General features: G+C 43.0%; 2 protein-coding genes across 3 annotated transcripts; one reads left to right on the forward strand and one right to left on the reverse strand.

Annotated features, from left to right (window-relative positions):
* Window positions 1–7206: 7206 nt before the first annotated feature.
* Window positions 7207–13445, reverse strand: lpxn (leupaxin). The gene is made up of 9 exons (XM_062396246.1): window positions 13350–13445; window positions 12380–12453; window positions 12109–12176; window positions 11570–11666; window positions 11022–11264; window positions 10672–10845; window positions 10132–10213; window positions 9881–10029; window positions 7207–7762 (listed from the first exon to the last, which is right to left on the reverse strand). The coding sequence occupies exons 1-9, from the start codon at window positions 13360–13362 to the stop codon at window positions 7496–7498; spliced, it is 1167 nt and encodes a 388-aa protein (XP_062252230.1). The 5' UTR covers window positions 13363–13445; the 3' UTR covers window positions 7207–7495.
* Window positions 13446–14452: 1007 nt separating this feature from the next.
* scyl3 (SCY1-like, kinase-like 3) lies at window positions 14453–21503 on the forward strand. 2 transcript variants are annotated; one of them, XM_062395172.1, is made up of 14 exons: window positions 14453–14732; window positions 14836–15016; window positions 15987–16172; window positions 16661–16774; window positions 16918–16974; window positions 17054–17159; window positions 17271–17382; window positions 17461–17538; window positions 17785–17924; window positions 18064–18254; window positions 18582–18753; window positions 19207–19377; window positions 19463–20238; window positions 20896–21503. In XM_062395172.1, exons 2-14 carry the CDS (start codon window positions 14852–14854, stop codon window positions 20956–20958), a joined length of 2331 nt encoding a protein of 776 aa, XP_062251156.1. In that variant the 5' UTR covers window positions 14453–14732; window positions 14836–14851; the 3' UTR covers window positions 20959–21503. The 2 variants fall into 2 exon arrangements, with proteins under 2 accessions (XP_062251156.1, XP_062251157.1); XM_062395173.1 differs by having other exon boundaries at window positions 14454–14732; window positions 17057–17159.
* The last annotated feature ends 89 nt before the right edge of the window (window positions 21504–21592 follow it).

The following is a 21592-nucleotide window of genomic DNA, read 5'->3' on the forward strand; positions in this document are numbered from 1 at the left end:
GAGTCGGTAATTTAAGCTCTAATCCCGCCGTTAGCCCTGACAGAGACTCGTCTGTTTGGTGGAAACATTTCAAGAGAGGGAAAGTGAAGAAGATGTTGATAAGAATGACTGAATGATCCTGGAGTTCCTGTTTGTCTTGGCTTCGCTGGTTGCTACGTGACAGTGGTGAGTGGGAAGGAGAGAGAGAGAGAGAGCTAAAGGAGATAGATGGAGAGTGCAGGGTGAGGTAGATGTAGAATGAGATCCTGGTTAAAGAGGGAAATAAAATGTGATATAAAAAAGCACAGGGCGTCAGTCACATGAATTTATGCTCATGTAGCTCCATAAAAGTATTATGGAAGGAAAAAGTGATGTGACATGGAAGGATCCTGACATGAAGCTGCTATAGTCGGTTGTCATAAAATACAGAGCCATTTTTAGATAGGCAAATTAATGGGAACCAAGGTGGTTCATATTCTAATATTAGGTTGTATGAAGGACTAGCTTGTGAACTACTTTAATTTGTTTGCAGTACGCACTTAGAAATAAAAATGCTTACTAGAACCATGATAGGTTCTTTGTCTTTTTCCCATATGATATATCGATATATCAAAAAAAATCTAAATTTGAAATGCCTAAAAAAGAGGAAATAAAAAAAATGTGATAAAGTAACTAATTTTGTTCAGAATATATTATATATATGTATATTTTATAAATTATAAACTGAAACAAGCAATTGTTCAAAATTCATTTAGCTGCATTACATTTTTTTCTATTGCATTATATGCCCAGAAATAACTTTTTCTTAAAGGCTCCAGTACATTCACAGATAAATTAAGTAAGACTGTCTCAAGTTGCGGGATCATTTAAAAAATGAAGGAGTAATCATAATGACAAACGTAATGGAGTGGTTTTTAATTCAAATAACTTTTATTCAAAGACATCCTGAAATTCCAACTCAGCCTGGATGAGCCCAGCGCCCAGCTGCTGACAAGCTCTGGGCTCTGACAAGACCCTGTATCTTAATGGGTTTCCTGGGAACAGGGTGTCACTGAAAGTGCTGGTGGATTTGTGATGAGAAAAATGTCTCCACCGATTCCAAAGGTTTGGAGCGGGCCGCTAATGTATCCCTCAGAAAAGGCCAACCTGGATCCTCTCAGTCCAATTTAAATAGATGTTCTGTCAAACACAGCAGAGCTGAGGTGCTTGAAAATGGACACCTGTTAATGGAATTACTGTAAAACCCAAGTGAAGTTTCCAGGGTGAAAAATGTGTGTGTGCCGTACTGTGAGTGTATTTCACTATTAAACCCATTACGATGCAATATAATGTGTGCGTGCACGAGTGTGTTTGTATGTGTGTGCGTGTGTTTGTGTGTGTGTGTGTGTGTGGAGGGGGGGGGGGGGACATTTCCACAGTTTCCCATTGTTTTCCAGCAGCAGACCTGTTGAAACTGGGACTAGAGGCCGGCCCTGTGGGCTGCTTCTGCAACGGCTGTGATTTATCAACCAGCCAGCCCAGATCTGCTCCTCGCGGGGTTTCCCGGCCCCTGAAAACCTCCTTGAGCTCAGCTAAACCCAGGAGGTCATTCAGCTCTTTGGCAACCAGGCCATGTTGCGGTCAACCATCATTCATTAAAACAAATAACATAATGATCAATGCTGTGGCTGCTACAAAGGGGTGGATGTATCCCCACCTGGTCCGGCCCCAGAGCCACTCAGCCTTGGTTTTCAGTCATCCACCGTACGAACAAGACAAACATAGATCCACACCCTCGACTTCCACTCCAGTGTCACGTGATCATCCCTTACCCAGATTTAACCCTTAAAGAAAACCCAGCTTGAGCCTCAACTTTTGAAATGGAGCCAGGCCCAATCTTCACAGGTTTCCCCCGAACATATCGCACACTGCGCCGCTCTGGCACACTGCACTGCACACCCACACATGGACACAATGAAGAGGCATAATTAAACCATCTATCTTCTTGACACTAAAGGCTAGCCTACAGAAGGAGCTCACTGTCTTATAAATCTTTCTCGTAACCTCAGCCAGTTTCAGTCCGCGCTGCCATTAGGATCCAGATAAAGTGCACCGCGGCCTCTTTCCCCCACTCGTCCTCCGTGTTTTTCCATGTTGAGCACGGAGGTCCCACTGAGAGACTTGGCAGGCGATGAGAGGGAGATGCAGCAGACGGGAGATGGAGTGTTTTGAAGTTGTCTTGAGAAACCTCACAGCGTCCCCCTCGGGAGCTGACTCCATTTAACTGATAAAACCGGAGACCTCAAGTTCACTTGGTTAAGGATCCGGCAGAGACGGCAGCGCTCGCATAGATATGATGTGCATAGTCTGTGTGTGTGTGTGTGTATGTGTGTGTGTGTGGGGGGGTGCGTGTGTGTCTGTGTGAAGCTATGTTTTTGTGTTTAAGCATGAGTCTGTGCATGGGATGTGCAGAGTAGACCTAAAACAGCATGAATAAAAAAAAATCCACAAATAGTTTTTACAAGTTTGTTTTACATGTGTGTACGTGTGTGTGTGTGTGTGTGTGTGTGTGTGTGTGTGTGTGTGTGTGTGTGTGCACATTCATAAGCTGCTGTGTGAGATAGAGAGGAGTCCTGAGTGTTGGGCCAAGGACAACAAGAGGTTTCTTATGGACAGAGGAGCCAGTCATGAATCAGGTGTGATACCTGCACCCAGCATTAGCTCGACGCCAAAACAAACACGGCCCGAAGTGGAGCCGCGTCCAGCTCGACTTCTCTCTGCGTGGAAGTAATTTCTGAGGTGTTGAAATTGTCACTTCTCCTGCTGTTAAAAACACATTCATTTGAACTCTCACACAGAAACACTTCTATTTCACGCAGGCATTCCCCTCTGACCAGCTCTGCTGGTTTATACAAGCTCCAATTGGTGGGTCACGGAAATTTGCATGTAGACGATTTGCACATAATGATGGACACTCTAATTTCTCCCAGTGAATGTGGTTCTTTAATTAATGTTTAGATTTTCAGGTTGTTGCAGAAATCCTCTGGTCGGACCGTTGTTTGGCTTCATGACATGAGGTTATGACAGTTTTGCTAATAGACATGAAGTAGCTACAACATCAAAAAACACGTTCAGTTGATATTTTCCCGCAGATTTCACATCACATTGGAGCAATTACAGATGTTAATGGATTCATGACAAGGACCCTACCGGGACCCCGAAGACAATTTCCACAAATTATATTTAATGATGATATGCACACAAGTATAGCTGCCAGAAATAACTTGCAAGAAAAGTTGTTTACATCTGCCTCCTATAGTTAATAAGTGTGATCGGTAATTGCTGACAGCAGCAATATTTGCCGCTCCATGAAAAGAACTACGGACGTGTCAAAACACTGAAGCAAAGTGACTGCCAACATCGAAATAAAATCAAATATTGCCTCTAAAGCTTTCCTGAAAATGTCTGAGTCAGTTGCTTTTTACACTCTCAGGAACTTGTCCTGCCAGCACCCTGGTGAAAGATCTGTAAAATGACTGAGTGAGGCCATGAGAGACTGTGGAGCAGGAACATTTCTGAAAATCTAAAACAGAGTGAGCGGGCGTGTTGATGACACTTTGAACATGTGACGGATGAAAAGCCGTAAGAATACAAATATCTCAGGTGATCTTTTCACCGATGAAGATGTCAAATTGAAAAGACGAGATTTGAGAGCTTTTCGTGATGAGGGACGACAAATACGAAACATTTTGCAGGGAAGTCACTCGTCATGTCCTTCCTCCTGTATGATCTGCATGCAGGCACCACCCCTTGACCGATGTTCTCAGCATTTTCCTGTCGTCATGAACGAGTCCTGCTGCATTCTTGTGGAAGACAAACTCCAGAATATGTCCAGATCCAAATCTTCTGTCTTGATTTAAAAGGAGCTACTACCGTTAAAATCTGGTTTCACTCAATACCAAATTACACAATCAAATATAAAAGACTGTGAAAAGAGTTAATTAACATTCCCATGTCATAATACAGGTTTTCCTGAGAAAGTGCATGCTATAAAGATCAGTGCATCCATCCATCATCTATACCTCTCATCCCTAGAGGGTTGCATGTGGCTGGAGCCAATGCCAGCAAATGCAGCATGTAAAACAGACTCTCTCACTGTACACTGACAGATTCTTAATGGCAGCAGATATAACTAAATACATGTAAAATAATATGTTTGTAGAATTACCTAACAGGATTCATTTGACATCAATTAAGCTAACTTAAAAACAGTGATGTAGAAACCGTGGTTCATTTTGGTAACTCCAGCTCAAGTAATGTGAAATGTAGACTTTGAAAAAAACCATTTTTTTCTAATTGTGTGACAGATTCATTAAGTGAAATAGAAACGGTTATGATTCAGACGTCATTTGTTTTATTTTAGGCACAGTGTTGATTTCAGAGTTATGTTTTTTTGCACCGACAGACGCTACGAGCTGTAAAGTTCATCAGCATGTGTACGTGGACATGCCTCGTAATGACGTGACAGTAATCGGATCCATCCAGCCTTTATTGTACCTACTGGACCTGTGATTTCACATTGTCAGCGTTGATTTGCAACCTGACTTTTCTCCAGCTGGCACTTCCCTGCATGTGTGTCTACAAGCAAATCCACTGATTAATGAGCCGGACTGTACATAAGGCCGATCCGACAGTTATGGCTTCAAAGCTGATGTGGGCTGCTGCAGGTTGGGGCCGGGCCAGCCAGGTGTGACCGAGAGGGGCTGTGTGGTTCTGGACGGGCCGCTCCCCCCTCCCCTTCAGGGGCGGCCCGGCGGACACAGCCATTTTACAGGAGACGAGGTAAGCGTTGGGTTTCAGTGTCACGCAGGGGTGACGCTCGCAACTACACTCCTCAACCCCTGCCCTCCTCACCCGGCCTCCCTCAGCACCAGTATCCATTTTGTCCCAGTGTACTCCTCACTCCCTGGTTTCTCCCCCACGGAGCTGGAGCTGCCATCTCATGACCCGCTGCACTCCCAGACTGTTCGTACTTTGTTTCACTGCTGTAAATGTCACCTGAGTTACACTCTCGGCTTTCCACAGACGGCCCTTTATTCGCCACCCTTTTAAAAAAGACCCCCACTCACATTTCATGTTTTCTCATTTTTACTACGTGCTAGAGAAACGCTTTTCCTCCCTGTTCACTCAGCCATACGATACCACTCACTTGGTTTTCCTGTGGAAGCCAGAACGTCTTTCCCTGCATTATATTTTTGTTTTCTACTTCTCGGGGCCGAGACCTCGTCCGGCTCTGGTGTTGTCTTCAGTGAACCCGCTGGACAGCCAGGGTTGAGTGTATACATGTGTGTCTGAGGTTCTTCACAAATCTAAAATTAAGCTAACCGCTGGTTTATAGCTCTTTGAAGCCATTTGTAGGAAAGACAGCATTAAACAAGTATTCCCACTCATGAGACAGTTTTTGCCCGCTGGGTCCTCTCATAATAACATGCAGTTGTGACCGTGATGGTGCAGAAAGAAAAAGACAAATACTAGAATGAGCATATCAGTCCTCAAGCCATGTAACCATGTGGAACTTTACAGACGTGTGAGATGCCAAAATGTCCGATAAGATCCGAGTTGATGTTGTTCTACACTGGAAAGATCACTTCCTTCAGTGTCACAAAACTTAAATCTCTCACGTGTATTTTGAACATATCTAACATTTAGCATTACACTATGTCTTTGAGTGCAGCAGGAATCCGGGCGCGAGGCGCTGAGATCATTAAACACTTATGATCTTTGGATCTTGACTGAACACGATACATTCACACTTGTTCCATGATGCAAGGTCCGTATTCTGCAGGGGCCACGAAGGGCCAGGTCTGACAGCGATGACAGAGTGATTAATGCCCGCCTTCGTTTCTCACGCACACACTTTCTCCACGAGGCGAACTCTAAACCAGCTCGAAGAGAAGCTGGAGAAAGCTGCCCACAGGGTCGACGAACAGAAGCCGGTATTCATCTGAAGATAAGATACAAGTTGATGAGATTCAGTTTGACGTGGACAAAAACAGTGAAGTCAATATTCTGTGGGAATTAGAAAATTTAGGAAAGGTTTGGTTTTCATTCCATTAAATTTTTGTAATGTTAAAGTCAATTATAAAATGATTTGATGTATTAAGATTTTCAATGTATTTCATACCTGAAATTTTCACATTGACATGAATGGACAAGATGCTCACCTTTTGTTAAGCTTTCCCTGATTTGAAATGTAACATACTAGCTAGAGACTTGTACAAGTTTTAAATGACCATAGCTTAGGAGTTAGCAGACAACTGGAGGGGACTGATTTGGTGTCAGTGGAAGGTGCGGCAGCAGAAGGCTGATTTGACCTTGCAGCTTGTAATTCCAGTGTCACATGCGCAGATTCAAAACATGTACGTCCATCTCTTTGACTTTGTGAAACATCATTGTTGAAAGTATACCTGTGCAACTGATTGTTAATCGTAGGCAAAATACTGAAATTAAACTGCAAGCTGTTAAATTAATTTTGAACATCATTTCAAGGGTATCCAGCTGCAAAATCAGACAAAACAAGGGATAAAATGTTAACTTTGTAGCTTAATGCATATACCTCTGCTTAAGTTAATTGGGTTCGTGGAGATTTGTGCAGCTGCAATATCTACAAGTGTAAAACACAGATTTCGCTATGATATGATTCTGAAGAGCTGACAACAAAACTATAGAGATAAAAAAAAGGATCACATCACCATAGTTATTTTTTCTCCAAAGCTTTAAAGCACTCTGCGGTCGATTCGAGCCGCGACAGTCACATCGAGTTGCTGACGAGATGCTGGGATGTGAAGGAACTCCTCCCCTCCTGAAACCACCGTTGTTCACCTCAGCCCCTTCATTAATCTTCCACGAGCTGCTATAAAGGAGCTTGTGTGGAGTATGAAGAGCTTGTCTGAGTCCAGGGCGCGTTAAAGGGCCAAGCGGTCAGTGAGAGTAAGGGGAGCCTCGGCCTGGCACGTTGACTCCAGGCCGGTCCCACTACCATGCCAATACAAGCTATCAGGCCAAATAGACGAGCCCCTTGACGAACCGCTGGAGTGGCTCGGCTCTGCCAAGACTCATGGCAAACTGAGGATAGCTCAGTGGAAACCACGGATTAAACCTGAACCTCTGAATTTTTCTTTCCCTGTGTATATAATTTATGTAATTGTGATGTATGAAATCCTGTGTCTGCAACAGAACCATCAAAAATTCACATGAGAAAGTTTTTTTTAATATCTTTAAAAAATGAAACAAGTATATCCCTTGTGTTTTACAACCATGTCATTAATTATGGCACAGTGTTTGCATTTACAGCTCATTCCCCATCTTACTTAACCATGTAATTGATCATATCAGTATCCAAAATCACTTGAGAGTGAAATGTGAAGAGTTGCTCCTCTGTACCAATGCAAATAATAGCATAGTTGCCTAATTTCAACAATGGCAGTGATACAGTTTGTTTCCTTTGCATTATTTGTGTGTTTGCATCCTGCGCGCCTCACACAAACAGTTTGTTGAAGCAGGCCGTGCAGTACGGCTTCCCCGTCTGCTCCTTGAAGATGCCCTGGCTGAGCTGCCGCAGACAGAAGGCGCACACAAAGTGCTCGGGGTGAAACTTGCGATCGAGGGCGGAGATGCAGCGGCCCGTGATGGGCTCGCTGCAGCCGCCGCACAGGGTGCCCTGCCTGGAGTGGAAGTGCAGCGAGCAGAGGGGCCGCCCGTCCAGCTCCATGAAGCAGCCGTTGGTGAAAGGCTTCAGACAGTCCTGGGTATCAAGACAGAGGAGGGAGGGAGAGTGATGGAGGAGAAGAGGGAGAGGGGATGAAGAGAGGCTATTAATATAAAATTTTAATCAGAAATAATCTTTTTAAAAAATCTTGATTTACTTTGCCACGTGGATGCTTACATTACTATTGTTAATAAAGCAAAGCACAGTTTTAGCAGTGTATTAAAAAGGCAGGTTTTCAAAGAATCACTGACCAAAATATTTTCACAGATCTACAAAGAGGAAAATTAGGGGGGGGTTCTTGAAACCTGACCCTTTGTTGCTGACTTCACAGACGTGCTGACATTGATATCTATCTGACATCACTACTCTCCTGCCAAATCAAACATTTAAGATCAGCAAAAAATGGAACATGGACGTAAGGATGAGGAGTATGTTGTATAGCTCCACACATTGAGTGGAGAGCCTAATCCTGTTTCTGCTACCCTGTCATTGTGATCCAATTTTTAGAGAAAGGTGATTATAATGGTAAATAAAGTAGATTTATGATGCTATCACTTAAAGACCTTTTCACTAACAAGTCAAATTCACACATACTCATACAGCGCTCCTGTATCTACCAACTCTCAGTCCCTTTGACTCTTTTTGGCCTCACCTTTGTCGAGGGTTAAGCACAGAGGATGCCGGACCTACCTTAAGCCCTGTGAGGCAAATTGAGATTGATGAATTGACTGATTGATTTGTTTCAGATCTCTGTAATGTGAGATTCAGCTCAAACTAGCGGAAACCTAAGGCTAGAAACCTATAGTCTTTAATCCTGTGGTAATATTCAGTGATTGGTTGTAAAACAATGTCAAGTTGCATCGAATGACACTGCAGGCAAGATTACTAAAAAAAGTGAAAGCAAAAAAAATGAATTATAGCAGCGTTACTATTAACAATCCATGAAGAACTTATTTCAAATGGGTCTGGAAGGTGGTGAAGCTGCATAGTTTAGCTGACTGCAGGCATTTATCTTGGCAGACACTCGACTTGTCACAGCAGCAGAAGTACAGGTGCCGCTCTTAAGCTTGGTGATGGCTGTAGTTCCACTCCTATGGGCCAGCGTGCCGTGACAGTGAGCCAGCGTGTGCAGCGCTAAAGCCTTGGAACGCCTCAGTGGAATAACCCATTAATTACATCAGTGACACCCGCATTTAACAAATCCAAATGTCGCCCGCTCTGCTCCACGCTGTCAGAAGTTTCCCCAATTATAAAAGTAATCAGCTGGGTCTCACTGGGATTTCCACCGGGGTCTGCGACAACTCAACAACAACTGTAACGTTATGACTCTCTCCTGAACCAGCGGGTTCTAGAGGAGAGTCATCACACGTTCATGGTTTGAGAACCGCATCGAGCTCGGTGAGCGCGACCAAAAAGCTCAAAGGTGCTAAATTGCAGGAGCGGCTTCATTTATTTGACGCAGGGCGTTGATTCGAAAAAGGCTGCTCTTCTCTGGAGTGTCCACTTCAGCGTCTTTGTGGAGTGTTTGACCTCCTGCCCTCCGGAGTTAGACGTGGGTCAACAGGGACCAGGTGAGACTGGGACCTCGCTGCTCCCTGTAAAACAATGTTTGGGTTCTGTGCCAACACTGAGCCATATACTGTAGCTGCAGTAATGATTTGTTTGGGTAGTTACAGTTGGAAGTATTCCATTTTCTGAATGGCAGGCATTAAGGGGCAGTGCGTTTTATGTGTGTCCAGGTTTATGGACGTTGTATATCTGCATTATTTTTAAAGGGCTGTACAATAAACTTATACTAAAGTCGAAGCTGCTACCTCCTGTCAGAGCATCTCCTGTGAGAGCGTTTCACGTTTAACAACTGCAGGAGTGAAGCAGAAGTGGAGCTGCACACTGAAGCGCTTCTCGACCAGATGCTGCACACAGACAGAAGTGGGTTCGAGGAGAATGTAATAGATCCCCACACCGAGGAATATGGTTTGCCTGATTTATTTGCATCATTTCAACCGCGTCGTTTCCATCAGGCATACGGTTTTCATCAGCCTTGCGGGCAAAATGTTGCGAATAAAGCAAACGTGCGGGTATCTCTCTCTCATTCACTCCCAGGCTGGTGTGTGACTCGGAGCCGCGTGTGTGGTCCGAGGTGAAAGGGCTCACTGCGCAGACGAAGCACTCTGGATGCCAGGTGCCATTGGCTGCCGTCAGGTAGTTCTCCTTCACCGACTCCCCACAGCCGGAGCACTTGGGAGCAAAGAGCTGGTAGAAGTCCCTGCAACAATATGGCTTCCCGTCCTTCTCCAGGAAACCTAGTACAAGACACTTTTGAGACTGTGCAGGTGATAACATATTTAAGTCGGTGTTGGACAAGTGGTTTCCAGTGGAGAGAAATTAAACCACAAGCCTGATACCTTCAGGTCCGAAGCGGTCTCCACAGTGCATACAGAAGAAGTGCTCGGGGTGCCAGGTCTGGTCCAGGGCTGTCAGGATGTTCTGGTGAACCAGCCACATACAGAAATATTACATCAGGCCTTTAACTTCAAATGAGGATTATTAAGACTTTTCACAATTCACATGTTCACATGTCTGGCGGCACAAAAATGGTACAACGCAAAGTGAAACCAGCATTAGCTTCTGATTAATGACTTTGGTCTGCAAAATACTGTGAGATCAGTCTGCAGAACCCAATATGGTTTTGTGTTGTATTTATTAGGATGACATGTGGGATACATCTTGAAAAACTTACTTTTACCACTATATGTCATCATCCAATCCAATCCAGATTATTGTGTAAATGAATGGATATAATATATGACACAATACATTAGTTTATCAATCAAAAAGGGATAACTAGCAAGGCATTTAGGATCTGGTTAATAAAATAAACGGCCACAACATACATTTTTAGCCTCATTTTATAACCATGATTTGATAAATCGATCCCTCCTCACCTGCAGAATGGGCCCTTTGCAATAAGCGCAGCGAGGAGAGAAGAGGTGCTGGTAGTCTTTGTCACAGTACGGCTGTCCCTCTCTCTCAAAGAAGCCTGTGGTGCTCAGCTCCGTCTTACAAACCGAACACACAAAGTGTTCAGGGTGCCACACTTCACCCAGTGCTGTGATCATCTGGGAAACAGAAAGGATATATATACAAGTCAATGGGAGAACAAGCAGTTTGGTCGGTTGCGTCGAATGCCAAAATTAACTTTTGTTGTACAGACATATGAATATAGCATCTTTTTCTTATGCAGATTTGTAAGACGTGCAATACATGTATCTAAAATGTTTCCCCTTTCATGTACCTTTCCCGAAATGCATTTGTTGCAGGAAGCACAGTGGCCCTTGGCTGTGGTGCGAACGCCAATCTTCTCCAGGTCAGAGCTCAGTCCCCCGAGCAGGTCGTCTATGGTGTCTGTTCTCTTGGTCCGAGCGTCTGAACCTTCTGAGCTGCTGCTCTCCTTGTTCTGCTGCTTCTCGAACTCTGTTTTTTTTTTCACCGACTTCTTCTGTGTGAGCGGTGGTGGGGTTGTTGAAGACGCTGCATCCTTAAAAAATACATGTGAGCACAGAATATGTTTTTTTAGAGTTTGTTTTAATATTTTACATTGCTCCAATACTGACATTCTATGACTGAGCATTGTTGAGATTAGTACAATGCTGCCCTCTGCTGGTACAATTTTTTAATTTCACTCGTTTGAAACAACGCTTAAGTATAAACTCACTCTTGCTCTATTTCATTTCCTGTGAATAATTCTTGCATATGTCGAAATAAAACATCATTGAGAAAGATGTTCCTCATTTCATAGTTATTACCCTTTTCAATAATTTTGGGACCTGGCACTTAACTGACCTCTTCTCCCAGACTCATCATAGATTGCAAGATGGAGTCCAGCTCCTTGGTGGGGGAGTCAGGCTCCTCAGAAGCTGCCACAGGGGCTGGGAGATCACTGAAAGTCATTAGAGCATAAGATCTTAGATATTATCATCAGGTTCCACTGATGATTCCATTACTACTATGGGCAACTATTTTTAACAGAGCGATAACTTTTACCTGATAATTCAGAGTCCTTGATCTTTTTCTTTTTTTACATTGTGTAATATGGAATTATACAGATAAATAAAACACTCAAAGCAGTAATAATACAAACAAATCTATTGTTAAATAAAAATAAAATGATAAAAATCTGTAGAGGCTAAACAGAACTTGTTAAGTGGTTCTTCAGCGTCATTGTGCAAAGCTCATAGTTCGATAATAAGATATTTGTATATAATCTCACTAACAACCCTGAAATACAATTTTTCTGGTAATTTTCTGTATCTTATTGATTGTTTACACGATGATAATCTGAATCAGGCATCAAAAGAAGGAGCATTCGGCCTGTGGGTCACCTGTAGACATTTGAGCGGACTGAGCCTTTGTCCTTCTGGCTGAGTCCAGTGTGGCCTGCACCGGGCACCTGCAGACACAAAATGTACTGGGGTTAATGTGATCATCTGATTTGTTAAAAACCATTGTTTCTGTTAAGTGGTGAAATACAGATTAAGACTTATCAACTGGTTGGTTGAGATTTAAGTTTAGGTACAAGAAGCTGAAATAGGTGATGTGCAGAGAGGTATGAAACAATATGAGCTTAGAGTGTTTGTGGTTTTGTTTTGTCACCTCAACATTCCCCACGTTCTCTTTGTCACTCTTTGGGGCGGCTGTATTCAGGGCCAGCTCTTCCAGCAGCAGATCTGTGAAAGGATGAAGTCCATAAATCTTCCAAACACACTAAAACATGAACACATGCATTTACAGCACAGCAGTCACACAACCACTTAAACACATTGACTGTTCTCTCATGGCTGCTAACTGTTTAACCAGATGATATGTAGGACTGGCACCGAGTGAAACATCTCATGTGAAGTGCAGTGAGAGTGCACCTTGATGTACAGTTCAAGCTTAGAGGTTTCTTCATGCAAGTCGGCTTCCTCAGGAAGTCATGATGCGAGTACATGTTACAGAAGTGAAACTTGTTATAATGTTTTAATGCTCTGTTAACCACAAATACAGTTTCTTCTCCACATGACATAAACCAGCATATGAGAAAACATATTAAATCAATACATTATTTTTCTGGGGAATAGAACTACATATAGATCGTAGGAAGGAAAGGGAAAAGTGGTTTGATTTGAGCACAATTCTCTTTAACAATAAGATCTGGTTCCTTTCAAGTCTAAAGCAAAATCCTTTACAGAATAGTGACGTGAACGAAAACACAGGAACAAAGATGTACGTTTAGTTTACGTTTATTTTGCCATCATAGTCTAGAGATCAGGACTCTTAAAAGAATCCTGGATAAAATGTCAGTGGACAAATACTGCAGTTCAATATACAAAACAAACGTTGAACATAATAAATGTGACAACGTGTACATCAAAGTAGCAGGAGTGCTTAAATCATATAAATTATTCATTACAAAGTACAGTAACTAGAGGTTACCATTCACAGACTACATTACAGTAAGTACTTTGATTTTATTAAATCATCAGATCTTTAGTTCACGTCTAATTTAAATATACGCACATCTGAATAAACACTGTGTCCAGGGTTTGAGCGCGATGGACAGGGTTAAAGAAAGTGGTCTTACCGAGCTCATCCATGTTGCTTCCTGCTTACAGCATAAAACCGACTTGAAAGTGGGTGTTTTCCTTTTTTTTCTCTTTTCCTGCTGCTTAGTTACTAAGGTGACACGTCTAATTTCTCAAAACCGCCACTTCCTGTGACAGCGTTTGTGTTTGTGACTGAAACATAAACGTATACATGTTTGATATAAGTTTGTTTAGTAAATGGGTAACCCTGAATAATGTAAGTGAGACAGAAAGTGTCCTCGGGCTCGATTCATGTGTTTAATTCTCGCCTACATTGTGGAATGCCGATTATGTTCAAATGTAAATATATTTACACAATCATGATGACACACTGACATTATCTGATTGGCTCCAGTTCCTATGAACACTTCACTTAGACTACTGACCTCATCATCTGCTCTCTGGTTTAGCAGAAGTATTTTTTCTACATTGCAGGTTTTTAATAATTTGTTCATCATCAGGACAACAAAACTCGTTTTCTCATACTGTTAAAAATGTTATGGATAAGTTACAGGTTCAATATCTAATACTAGCTGTATTTATTTACCTTATATCATTAGGCCTTACTTTAGTATAATATATACAATTATTATCAGTTTCGTTGCTATTCTAGTGAAATGTCATCACTTCATCATCATAGCACTTTAAATACATCCTCAAGAACTCTCATGTGTATAAACAGTGAACTTCGTGTTGGATGAGTCAGGAGGACGGTGCTGGGCTCACTGAGGTCAGAACACGAACACACAGAGACACGTACACACTCACAGACACACACCGTGGGCGTGCTGACCTCAGATCAGCCTCCAGTTTCTCTTCTCTCTCCATGTGACAGCATCAGCCCCGCGCGCACACACCTGCGTCTATCTCGCGCCACTCTAGACGCAACCATTATCCCCCAGAGCAGGGCTGTTTCTGGTTTAGTTTTAATCTAAAAAGATTCATAAAATATAAAAAATGAACGAAACTATGTTTATCTTGCAATAAATCTATATTAATCCAAACTAAATAACTAAATCATCGGAAGACTAGCATAACCTGTCAATATCTAACATTTTCAAAGTATTGCCACCCCCTGCTCTGAGGTTTGCTCTCTAACCGGAAAGGTTTGTGTTTACAGCGCAGCTCCACGTTAGCATCGTCGACTTGTTGAGCAGCGAACAGGAACTGACGCGTGTCGTCTCAATATAAATGAACAGCTGGATGTTTTTGTAGAGAACCATTCGGTTGGTTTTGTAGCACAGCACGGACAGCATGCCTGTTCGGAGGCGGAATGGCGTAGCACAGACCAGCTGGCTAACGGAGCCGAGGTTAGCCAGCCAGGCTAACTAACCGCAGCAGCAGCTAACAGCAGCCGTGCTACATCCAGTCCAGGCAGACAGGTATTCACCGGTGACGGGTTATATCTGCGTGTTTACTGAAGGACGACCGCAAGCTACAGCTTGAGCCGCTAACGTCCATCTGTCCTCTGCTCGTTGTCCCCAGGTCCAGGAGTCAGGCCATGGGGGCGGAGAGCAGCGCCGTGCGGGGCTGCATCCTGGAGGAGCCGCTGCTCACCCTGCCCTCCGGACTCACCATGTACTCTGCTCTCCTCCAGGATGGGAAGTCCGCGTCTGTGTTTGTCCACAAACGTGGCAATGAAGACAAAGTCAACAAGGCTGCCAAGGTAGTTGATGCAGATGTGTGTGGCCGGTCCTCACAGACGCTGAAGGACCTTTTGTAGAAGTGCCCCGACAGTATTAAGAATGTGTCATCCTTATATTGCATTGCAAACCCAGAGCCTGTTCTCATCCTCCAGCCGTCCACCCTTAATAAATCACACTTTAAATGTTCTCTATGTAAAACATGGACTTGATGAAGTTCTCAGAGATAAATGGGCTGCAGGGAGTTTAGTCTTTTGTGCCTCATACAGATCAGGTTCTCTGCAGTTCTTCAGAAACTAGAATGACACTCAGCAGAGCTCATACCTCCGCCAAGGCCCAACTGTCCACTCAAATGCAATCAAGCTGCACCATGTTTCACACACTCATAAATATCAGTTCACTAAATGTGCCTGATTTTTATATTTAAAATCAAGATTCATTAATTACTCCCTGTGTTCTTTCCTGATCCATGCTACATCCTTCCACCAAGTTTTGTGGTAATCAGTTTAGCAGTTTTTGTGTCATTTTTCTTACAAATTTGCAAGAGTGAAGATGACTTCCTTTTGAAGATTATGAACAAGAAATACAAGATACATTTAGTTATCCCAAACACATGCACAGACACACTCATGCAATTGAGGGAAATTTGGGGAGTAAGGTGCCTTGCTCAGGGGCACTAGACAGTGGGGTAGGGATTTTTGGACAGATCCAAGTGTTGTCCATCCAGGTTGAGTTTTTTTGTTGTTGTTGTTGTTACTCCGTCCAGGTACTTTTTTTTGGTTACTCCGTGGAGTCGAATCAGAGACCTTCCAGTCTGATGTCTTCCCAATTTTCTGCCCATAGTCCAAGTTTTTCTGCCACTAGTCCACCGCCTCTCCCCACTAGTCCACCGCCTCTCCAGATCAGTGTAACCTCCTGCTCAATGATCCTCCACAGGAGCATTACAGTCACTGTCTTTGAAAGAAAACAAAGTAAAACTTGCATATCTTGCAGCACCTGAAGACCTTGAGGCACCCATGTCTGCTGCGCTTCCTGTCCTGCTCCGTGCAGGATGGTGGCATCCACCTGGTGACAGAGCGTGTGCAGCCCCTGGAGCTGCTGCTGGACAGCCTCTCTCCAGAGGAGGTCTGCGCAGGCATCTACGACCTCCTGCAGGCACTGGTGTTCCTGCACGAGAGGGTGAGCAAGTCTTTTAAACATCACATACCCAGGCAATGAGGCTCAAAAAGGAAATGGTGTTTAGGTGCAGTACCAGATATCTGGCGTGATCATTTGGGTACATATTTTCAATATTTGACCTGGGGTTCCACAATTTCATTCTCAAATTTTTCCTTATGAATAGAGTTGTGAACCCTCTGCTTTCATTTCCAAAGAGTTGTTGAATTATTTTAGTTTTGATTAAATCTGTAAAAGGGACCTTGTGTGACTCCTGTCTGTCATGCAGTGCATTCAGTACTGTGCAGTTTCGCACACCCATGCAAGATTTCACAAGGCACACAGCAGTGGTGGTGCTGTTAGTCATTATCACAGTGGAATGTCAGTTTATTTTTTTTACAATTCGATTATATAATCAAATACAGAATGACAGCCCAACTTCTAAGGTTGTTTTGTGTTTCTGGTCGTAAGCCATTGGGTGTGACTCCTAACATGTCTCCCTCTCCCACCAGGGCAAATCGAGCCATAACAACGTGTGCATTTCATCTGTATACGTCAGTGAAGATGGTCACTGGAAACTGGGAGGGATGGAGACCGTCTGCAAGTTTTCTGAAGCAACCCCAGAGGTGAGACGCAGAATTATAACAAGTGTTTTACCAAAAAATCTATGTTTGACATTGTATTTTATTTATTTTTCCTCCAGAAATTAAAATGATCTACAGTAGAGCAGACATTTTACTTTTATGTTTTTTTCCCCCCATTAACACAGTTTCTCACAAGCATCCAGAACGTGAGAGAGGCCAGCTTTGTTCCTCCAGAAGAGCAGGTGAACAGATTCAAAGTCGTAATTTAGAAAAGAATATGTTCTGCTTTTGTTTACAAGTACTCATTACAGATGTTGTCAGCAGGTTGAGGGCTTTAAAATGCTCCTGGATAAACATGCTCACTCTCGAGACTGTTACTCTTTTGGAATGATGGTGGAGGCACTCATCCCTCTGTTGAACGGCTATGGTGGGTAGAGATGACCTTATGACCTCAAACCTCATCTTGGATCATGACACATTTGTCCAGTATGTATTTTCTCGTGCTCTTTTCAACCCCGCTCTCTCCTCTGTTGTTCAGTGTCCCAGGAGCTGTCAGACAGTCTGGGGCAGACCCTGCAGGCAGGCCCGCTGAACTCTGACCCCTTGTCCCGACCTCCACTCAGCTCCCTGCTGACTCATGACTTTTTCAGGTTTGTACGATTGTCTTTGCTGTTGTTGTACAGTACTGAAATTGACTTGTTTCCAACCAGTGTTTTTTCTATGAATAGGAACGACTTTCTGGATGTGATGAATTTCCTCAAGAGTCTGACCCTGAAGACTGAAGAAGAAAAGAATGAATTCTTTAAGTGAGAAACGATATGCTCTTCTTGGTTTACTTATTATTAAGGGTTCTCATTTGTTGTTTGTACATCGTGTTAATGCAAAACATAGTAATAAACAAGTCATACATTATTTACAGTGCTTACTTTTAAACTTTCAGAATTGTATTGTGCAATATTGTAGGTCTTTTGTTATAGGCTTCCATAAAATGTTTAGTCGAACTGTTCTGCCAAGAATCCCTGAACATGCTGGTTGTGTATTTGTTTGTGCAGGTTTCTCTTGGACCATGTCCAGAGTCTCCCTGAGGAGCTGACAGCTGCACGTTTTGTCCCCATACTCCTCAACCCTCTGGTTTTTGCAGAACCAATGGCTGTGAAAAGTTTCCTGCCTCATCTTCTAAGGCCAAAGACGGGTAAAGTCACATGTCATCAAACTCTTGCTGCTGAAACAACTCGTATCCTCTATAGAAGCTGTTCGGCAGAATTGTTGTGTCAAAATTGAACGTGGATGTTGGTCGGTCTCGCCCTCCTCATTTCCTCCTGTTTCAACAGATTCCACTACTGGCGGTAGCGGTGAAGAATGCCTGCTGTCTGTGACTCTTTACCGTAAACACGTGATCCCTCAGCTTCTCAAGCTCTACAAGGTCAAAGAGGAACACGTACGGATCGTGCTGCTGGGTCACATCCACATGTACGCCGAGTTCTTCTCACACGAAGAGCTCAAGAACCAGATCCTGCCTCAGGTGGAGTGTTTACACAGTTCCAGAAATATTATCTTTTTCCTGTCTAATGTCTTTAAGAGACCTAAGGAGGTAAGATTCTGAGGAGTTTCAATCAGTTTAGCATACAGACTGAAAGCAGGGGGAACTAGTTAGCTAATTCACTCTAAGGAATCTTCATATATTGCTATAACGTATCTAAAACATGGATTATGTAACATACAAGATTGGGGAACTAAGAAGAGGGATGTTTGTTTCTTCATGTGAGCGTAACATGAGAAAAAGGGCTGGGTTGTCACTCACGAATGTGTAATTATCTTAGTGACGTAACATCTTTTTGTCTTGCTGCAGGTTTTGTTGGGCATGAGAGACACCAACGACTCTCTGGTTGCCATGACGCTGCAGAGTCTGGCGGTGCTGGTGCCTTTGCTGGGAGCTCAAGTGGTGGTGGGAGGAGAGCGAACCAAGATCTTTAAACGCACCACACCCAACTTCACCAAGTCCACAGAGGTCACTCCTGAAAGTAAGCAACACGGTGCTAAGTACTGACAATTACAACGAAGGTTGATTCATCAATAATGTTTTGAAAAGCAAATGAGTGCCATTAAAAATACATCATTTTATATATAGAATACATTTTAGCATTTCAACACACTTCATTGTAACTGTTTAACAAGTTGATACAAGTGTTAAAAAATATCTGCTCAAACCTCATGGTATCTGGTGTTTAAAATAACCCAGTAACCAGCATGTATGACACTCTCAATCCTTTGTGCTTCCTCATGCCAGACTGCTGCACAGGTTCAGACTAGACAATCTGGTTTTGGATTTCTATACATATCTTGTCAGGAACAATTACCTGCTCGGCGTTAAAAACTCCAAGTCATATTTTATAATGTGTTGTTGAAAAGGATCTGAATACTTGAAACGTGTATGAATTTAGTCAACTCTGAACTTTCTTTGTCTTTGGTTTTAGCCTCTCCTGTCCATGTTGTCAAAGGTTCCCACCCTCAGCTGGCCCAGCCCTCCAAAGTCTTGAATTTATTCTCCAGACCGTCAGGGACTGAAGGCCTGGTGCTGGAGAACATGGGGAGTTTAGCTGATAGGAAAGAGCCACCAAGAAGTTTCCCCCTGGTGCCAAAAGCAGGTATAACAACCACCCTTATTACGATTTCTTTTTACAGTTTGACATCATTGTGCCTGAAGATCAGTCTTGGTGTTGTGTGTTTCAGACGTGAGTAGACACATGTCTCTACCTTTGAATGGCCTTCATCAGGACAGTGTGATAAAGCCATTGTCATACAGCCCAGAGCAACCGGACAGACCCAAAGGCCCAGTGGAAGACTGGCCTGACTGGAGCGACAGTGAAGAGAGCAAGAGAACTGGCCAGTCAGTCCAGATCCACATTCAGGCCTCAGAGAGAGCAGATCCAGTCCAGCTAGCCTCGCAACCCAACACCGGGAAGGAGCCATGGGATGACTTTGAGGAAACTGAACCTACCTCTGATCTCTCCCCTACGGCTCCTTCAGCAGGCCCAGTTATACTCACACCACCCAGAGGGGGCACAGCCGCTTCACCTGTCAATTATGCTCCAGGAGCATCGGGTCTGGGATCCTTCAAACCTCTCAAACTGACCTCAGCACTGCGACAATCAACCCAGAGCAAGATCGCTTCCTCGTGGGACGATGGCTGGGCTCAAGAGGAGATGGACTCAGTCCTAAACCCCAAACGTACAGAGGCACTAAAGAAACATGGGACGAAAGGTTTGGGGGATGAGTTCACAATTAAGGTCAAGAAAAAGGTCACACAGGACCCAGAGCTGGATTTGTTTGCCGATATGGTGCCAGACATTAAGCTGTCTTCTCCAACTGTGGTTTCACTGGAAGAAAGCAGTGTGGGCGACGCTGGACTGTCGGCGTCCTCACAAAACTCGAAATCGTTGCAGGTTGACTCGCTGATCGACACCATCACGCTCACTGCCAAGTTTGCAGCTACCAACCAGACAGAGGTGAGCGAGTGGTTTAACAGAAGTATCTAGCCCAATTTGATTACCGTACAGTGCCTGAGAATGGACCATTCCACTATGAAAACATATTTAAATTGGTTTGGTTTGATCTGATCAAATTATACGCAGTCACAAATGCCCGCCTCATTAAAAGAATGACTATGTATCATCTGCTAAGAAAATAATCCAAATTAAGCTAAATACACAGTAATGAACACTTTCTGTGATCTGCCACTTTATCCAGATCTGGACCAAGATTTGATGTCCCATCCTGTTGAGTTGTTTTGTGTTATCTTGTTTACACACTAACAGACATGGGTAAAAAGATAACCTTATTACGGCCGAGGTAATAATCGCCAAAAGTAGAATTCTATCATATTTCATACCTCAGTAACTAGTAATGTGACCCCTTGTGGGGAAACACTGTAATCGATTTAATTGTTTTGTGTTTTTATGAAGAACAGGCCAGTATGAATGTTCACTCGTTTCAGTATAAGAGCAAAGGTGGTTGGTGATTGATTGTGTTGACACTTGTTACAGCAAATCAGAATAATATTTAAGAGCCAAAAACCTGATTATCTGTCCCGTAACTGACTGAGCTTGATCCCTCTACATTTACAATTTTTTTTTTTCATGTATTCTTCCTTTTTATCTCCAAAGATGGAAACAGATGGCTGGGACGATGAAGACGACGTGAAGTGGGAGGACGAGAACGCCTGGTGATGACAACAGCTCCATCAATTATTATTTTTTATCTAAAGCAAAAGACTTGATAACTGGAAAAAACCTTGATCTCTAGAAGCGACCAACTCCCAGTCAACTGCTCCAGTTCACATTTATCATAATGCAGTAATAAAATGACTGGGATGGAGTGAGCCATCTTTTATCCTGTTTTATTGGTTATTACTTTCATTCTCAGTTTGTTCATTAAGCAAATTTTCTTCTGAACTGGAAGTTTCATATACTGATCAGATGTTAGACTTGGATAAATGAAGCCACTTTAAATTTTGCCAACTGATGTTACCTGGAAATGAATGATGATCTTAATAAGAGTTGAATATTATCCTGTTTAATTCATCTTTAAATTTTGTTTGTTTAAACGTGCCAATTTCATTATTGGCATTGAGATCTAGAAATGCTTTTGGCAAGTTGTCAAGTGTGATGGGTTTGATTCACAGGAGGTTTGCACTTTGAATGAATGTGGAATGGGAATGATATAATTTATTAGTTTTGGGGTTTATGGTGAAATAAAGACTTTACTCAATCAATATGTCCCTGTTCTGTTTGAAACAGACGTTTCACACTGATCCTTTCCCAAGCAGTGAAGACTTAAACTATCTTCTTGGTAAAAATAAAT

This window comes from Platichthys flesus, chromosome 9 (assembly GCF_949316205.1).
Source record: "Platichthys flesus chromosome 9, fPlaFle2.1, whole genome shotgun sequence".
In the NCBI taxonomy this organism is placed as follows: domain Eukaryota; kingdom Metazoa; phylum Chordata; class Actinopteri; order Pleuronectiformes; family Pleuronectidae; genus Platichthys; species Platichthys flesus.